The 5,438-nt window shown below is 37.2% G+C and overlaps 2 protein-coding genes across 2 annotated transcripts; both read right to left on the bottom strand.

The window, feature by feature from the left end:
• Window positions 1–615: 615 nt before the first annotated feature.
• On the bottom strand, window positions 616–1,212 carry MONOS_3147 (uncharacterized protein; the record flags this gene model as incomplete). Its single annotated transcript, XM_067873126.1, has 1 exon — window positions 616–1,212. The coding sequence occupies one exon, from the start codon at window positions 1,210–1,212 to the stop codon at window positions 616–618; it is 597 nt and encodes a 198-aa protein (XP_067721878.1).
• A 39-nt stretch (window positions 1,213–1,251) lies between these two features.
• Window positions 1,252–2,511, bottom strand: MONOS_3146 (uncharacterized protein; the record flags this gene model as incomplete). The annotated part of the gene is made up of 1 exon (XM_067873125.1): window positions 1,252–2,511. One exon carries the CDS (start codon window positions 2,509–2,511, stop codon window positions 1,252–1,254), a length of 1,260 nt encoding a protein of 419 aa, XP_067721877.1.
• Between the last annotated feature and the right edge of the window lie 2,927 nt (window positions 2,512–5,438).

The following is a 5,438-nucleotide window of genomic DNA, read 5'->3' as shown; positions in this document are numbered from 1 at the left end:
CTTCGACCTCTTCTGTTATTCCCTCATTTCCCCCATTTCAATCTCGCAACACTCTCTTCTCTTTTCACCTTATTCAATCCATCCCTTCCTCTTCTGCAGCATGCCCTCCTTCTCCCTCTTCCGTTTTCCTCTCAAATCTTTCTGAAGTCTCCGGAAATACCAGCAGATAAAGTAATAATCCTAACTATTTCCGCAGTTTCACCAAAAAGCTTCTCTTGTTCATGTTTCTGCTTCTCTCTCCTCAATCTCTCTTCAAAACAGTCTCCATTTATGCTTTTCTACTCCTTCCTATGCCTCATCTTCCTCGTCTGCCTCGTCTTCCTCGTCTTCCTCGTCTTCCTCATCTTCCTCGTCTGCCTCGCCTCCACCAAGCCAAATCCAAACTCTCTTTTGATGAGCAGCATCCACTGCGCGCAAACACCAATAGATGCATCGAGCAAAATGCTTCATTCTCTAGTAAAAAATGATATTCAAGCAGAGGAGACTGCAATAGCAGAGGATAAAAGTTGATGATATCTCATCCCGCCTATTTTCTGAACTCAGAAATACTCTCCACAGTTCCTGCGACACTGCAACAATCAAAAAGAGCACAGAAATGAAGACGATGAAAATAAGTTAACAAAATCGCGAAGAAGACGGAGAAGGAGAAGGAGAAGAAGAAGGAAAAGGAGAAGGAGAAGGAAAAGGAGAAGGAGAAGAAGAAGAAGAAGACGATGATGATGATGATGAAATATTCTGATGCGTTGAAGGTGAAATGTGAGATGAAGAGGGGGAGAATGAAGAAAAAGAACTAAGTTGATTACCAGAAGAAGAAGAAGAGAAGGATGAGGAAGAAGAAGGTGAAGATGAAGTTGATAAGAGAGGAGCAATGGAAATTGTGCGTTTGTGTGAATGATTTGAAGCATAAGTGTTGGATAAAGAAGATGTTGTGTCTTGATGAGAAGAGGAAAGAAGCAGAGAAGAATGAGGAAGAGAAGAAGACAAAACGTAATTTGGTTGATAGATTGGATTATTTAATGCTGAAGAAGGAGAAGTCGAAGATGAAGGCAAAAATGAAACGCGAGGCGAGAAAGAAGAAGAAGAAGAAGGAAACATATTGGATGAAGTTGGAGAAGAAGGAGCAAACGAAGAAGAAGAGGGAGAATAAGAAGAAGCAGGAAAAGCAAATCCTGAAGCGTTTTTCAAACCAGGTGATCCAAAAAACGGATGCATTGATTTCGAGACTTGATCATTCAGAGAAAGTCTTCTCAATTAGTCTGCATCACACAACGAGCAGACATCTCCTCCGAAGCAGTTCAATGAAGAGTCCTCTCCATCGCTGAATAAGTCTTCCTCATATTCATCTGCACATTCATCGGAATCTCTGTTTTTGCTCCTCTTGCTGTTGTCGCTTCCGCCTTTCTCTTCGTTGCTTTCGTTGTAGAAATTGCTGTTTGCTGAAGAAGGATCTTCACTCAAACATCTTCGCTCCGTTTTCTTCTTGTTGTTCTTTTGATTTTTTTGGTTTGTCTTCCTTTTGTCTCTCTTTTCTTTCAAAGAAGCTCCTTCGCCTTTTGAGCCATTTTCTTTCTTTCTCCTCTCTTTCTCTTCTTCTTCCTCAAAGAAATCATCGAATTCAACTTCATCAGCATCGAAGTTGATGATTTCTTCAATGCCATCTTCATCTTCCTCTTTCTCTTCTTCCTCACCTTTCCTGTTATATTTCCTATTCTCTCTTCTGCCTTTCCTCCTTCTGCAGTCATAGCTCTTAATGTTCCTCTTGTTCCTTTCGTTTTCTCTTCTTTCTCTTCTTCTTCTTCTCGACCGACTTCTGCTGCTCTGCACAATCTCCTGCATCTCCCTCTGCCTTCTGCTGAGCATTCTTCCTCTCTCTTGCTCTTTCCCTTCTGACAATCCAGAAACATTTGCATTTGACGTTGATTGCTTGTTCAATGACAGCTTCAGATGGCTGCTTTGGCGAAGGTGGGAACGAGGCGTTTCCAAAGTATTCGGTGTGATCTCAGAAGAGGAAGAAGAGGAGGAAGATGAGGAAGAAGAGGATGAGGATGAGGAGTTTGACGAACGAAGAACAAAACAAGGAGCAGATGAACGTCTAATCAGCATCTTTCCCAAAGCAGGTGGCTTAGTCTTTGATTTTGGTATGACTGGAATGAAAGAAGAGGAAGAAGAAGGAGAGGAAGAAGGAGAAGGAGAGGAAGAGGAAGAGGAAGAGGAAGAGGGAGAGGGAGAAGAAGAAGAAGAAGGAAAAGAAGAAAAGGAAGGAGCAGAAATAGAAGAGAGAGGAGGAGAATAAGAAGGAGAAGACTCCAAAGAAGGAGATGTATGCTGATTGGAAGAGCGAGAAATGGGAGGAGGAGAAGAGGCAGGCTTGATGATTGGACGAGATTTGCTGGTGGAGCTGTTAAGAGAAGAAGAGGAAGAGGAAGAGGAAGAGGAAGAGGAAGAAGAAGAAAAAGGCTGGTCCGCCTGTTGCAGTTGGCGGCAGGTATGACAAAGTCGCATTGTTGCCATCGCCCGCAACAACTGTAGCAAAACAGCCCAACCCTATATTAGCAGCCGAACAGAGCCTCAAAACATACTGAACTTTGCCAGCAGAAGTCGAAATACCGTTGATGGAGACGGGAAGATGATAATTCCCAACTCAAATTGCTGTATTACTGCCCATGGCAACATAACGCCAAGCTTTCCACTCGCCCTTGTAGCAGCTCGGTGAAGGTTAAAGAACGGTAACAGCTGCAGGGTGCTTCACTTGTCTTGCCATTCTTGCAGGAACACAGGCCGAGACTGATGCTTTTGTCACAAATCATTCTTTTTTTCATTTAAGCACGAATTTTTGGAAAGTCTTGCTTCTCTGCGCATATTCCACAAAACATACATGCATCTTTCCAACGGCAGCAACAGCTGTTTAACTCCCATTGATGTCCCTGATCTCCACTCTCATTGCTTTGCATTGTTTTCTAAGTTTTTGTTCGCAAGAAATATCTTTCCCTCGATATTGCCAGCCACTTTCCTTGCCAAAAAAGCTTCTCCCTTGCCTTATGCTCCAAAATTCTATATAATTTTGTGCAGATTTTGTCCTTCACTGAATTCCATCCACTTTTTGTCTCCATTTTATAACATGAAAGTTGAATTTGTTTTCATCTCTTGTTCCAAATAAAAGTCATGTATCTTCCGTAACTTCATTTATTTCCCAATGGCTATACAACAATCTGCTCCATCTTCATCGTATTGCTCCATAAAGTGGAGATTGGCCATTTCAACAATAACTCACATTCCTGCACTTTGAAGAGGATACAGACGGAAATATCTTCACAATCAATAGAACAATATAAAATACATACATTATGTCTTTTTGTGTAATTGATGAAATTGTTGCATTCCCCTTGGCCATTCAATTTCCAAAAATCATCAGATAGAATTTCAAAATTGTATCAACTCCACCATTTCTTGTTGTTTCCACAGGAAATAATATTCCTAGCTCTGCAGGTAATGTTCACTCATGGATTTCTCAACTTGTGAATGGATATTCCGTTCTTTCAAATCTGATGATCATAGAATCCATTACAAAAAAGACTCAAACCAATAAATTAATTTTCTAAATTGTTTATCATTCTTGAAATATGCTCATGGTTGCCAGGTTATCAATTTGAAATTTCATTCACGTTATTATTTTTATGAATAAACTGATAATTTTCAAAAAAAAAAAATGCACTTATTCATCAAATTATTGATTCAAAAAATGAAAAGGCTGAAATCAAGAAGGAATAAAAATAATTGACAAATTGTATCATTATAAATTTCAATTTAGTGAAAAAATCATTTTTTCAAAAAAACCATAATTTTATTCTTTTTTTAATTTTGATCTTTTTTATGATATCAAAAAAGATCACACATACAGCTAGTGCAAAAAATTCTCCCCTAGCATGTTTTTTATAACCCTGGGTGACGTACTGACTTCTGACGTAACATTTTCTATTTTTGACGGACGTAACAAATTCATCCACGTCACAATATAAAAAATCAAAATTTAAAATATATATTATCAAAACTCAAAATATTATTGAAAAAAAAATGTTTATTTCTATTTTTGTGAAAAACAATTTTCAAATTCTTTCAAATCAAAATTTCCATAATGTATATTTCACTGACGTGAAAGCGGTAATCGGAATTTTGATTCGTCACTGAAGTCACTGACGTCACAACGTCACTTCCTGTCAGTGATTCAAAAAAAATAAGAAAATGAAAATGAATAGCAAAAGGTGACTTTTTTAAAAATTGCGAGATGTTATTTTTCATTTTGAACTTCTACTATCACATTTCATTTTTTAAACAATCATCATTCTTTTTTTTTGAAAATAATACGCTTCGAATAAAAAAACATAAAGAATCCTAATTCATTTTCGTTTTATTGCGCGAACTTTGTGAGTATGATAATGAAGAAGGTTTATTTATTTGGGATAAAGCTGTTGTTTTTTAAAATGAAAACATTTCGTTTTTGTGAACATACGATCTTCTTGAAATTTTAACAAATATTTATAATTAGCATTTAAAATAAATTATTTGTCATGAATTGAGTAGATTTCTTATCATCTGAATGCAGACGAACCAGTACAGAAAGAGCTACAGTGATTGCATTATGAAAGCATGCCAAGAAAAAAAATTAAAACGAAATTATTTGATTACTCATGAAAAACTTGTCCAAGACATGGAACGTTTCTCCCTTTCAGAAAGTTTGACGATATTGATAGCCACTAAATCATATAAATGCGTTCTATTGCGTGCAAAACAACAAAGATGATTTTTTTGTATGTTCAAGAGCACTCAATTATTTGAAACGTACGTGCTCATTCGAAGAAGAATTTACAGAAGAAAAGCTACAACTCAGCAAAATTGATCAATTGAATTCGCCTTTCTTCACTCTTTCTGTTCCAGCACAGCACATTCGCATTGCCAGTGTTTCACTTCCCCTAAAATCTAAGTCAATTCTTCATTAAAAAAATGACCTCCATTAACTCTTTCCAATCCTCGTCATTTTCATTCTCTCATTCACATTTTTTTGCACATTTTCGTTTTTCCTGAATCCGACATGAAGTCCAAAGGCTGCATAATAGAAACAAAGAAATAAAAAGCACAGACAGAAAAGATGAAACTTTTGATGAATTTATAATCTTATTTATTTTCATGAATTATAGTTTGTGAAATATCTGTGCGATTGAATAAGCAAATGGAGATGTTCGTGAATTGGATGTTGTGAAGATATTTTATATTGCGCTCTTAAAGAAAGACAACAATGCTTATGGTGCTGCTTTAACAGATGTGACTGCAAAGGCTAAGGCTGAGAAAGATTCAATCAAACTTGTGGACAACGAAGATTAGATTGGGCCTTTTCACAACCGCTGTTTTTCTTGCCCACTCCAATGTTTGATTCATTCAATTGA

Source organism: Monocercomonoides exilis (assembly GCF_001643675.1).
Source record: "Monocercomonoides exilis strain PA203 chromosome Unknown scaffold44-821271, whole genome shotgun sequence".
NCBI lineage: Eukaryota > Preaxostyla > Oxymonadida > Polymastigidae > Monocercomonoides > Monocercomonoides exilis.
This window is presented reverse-complemented; position numbering and strand designations above follow the sequence as displayed.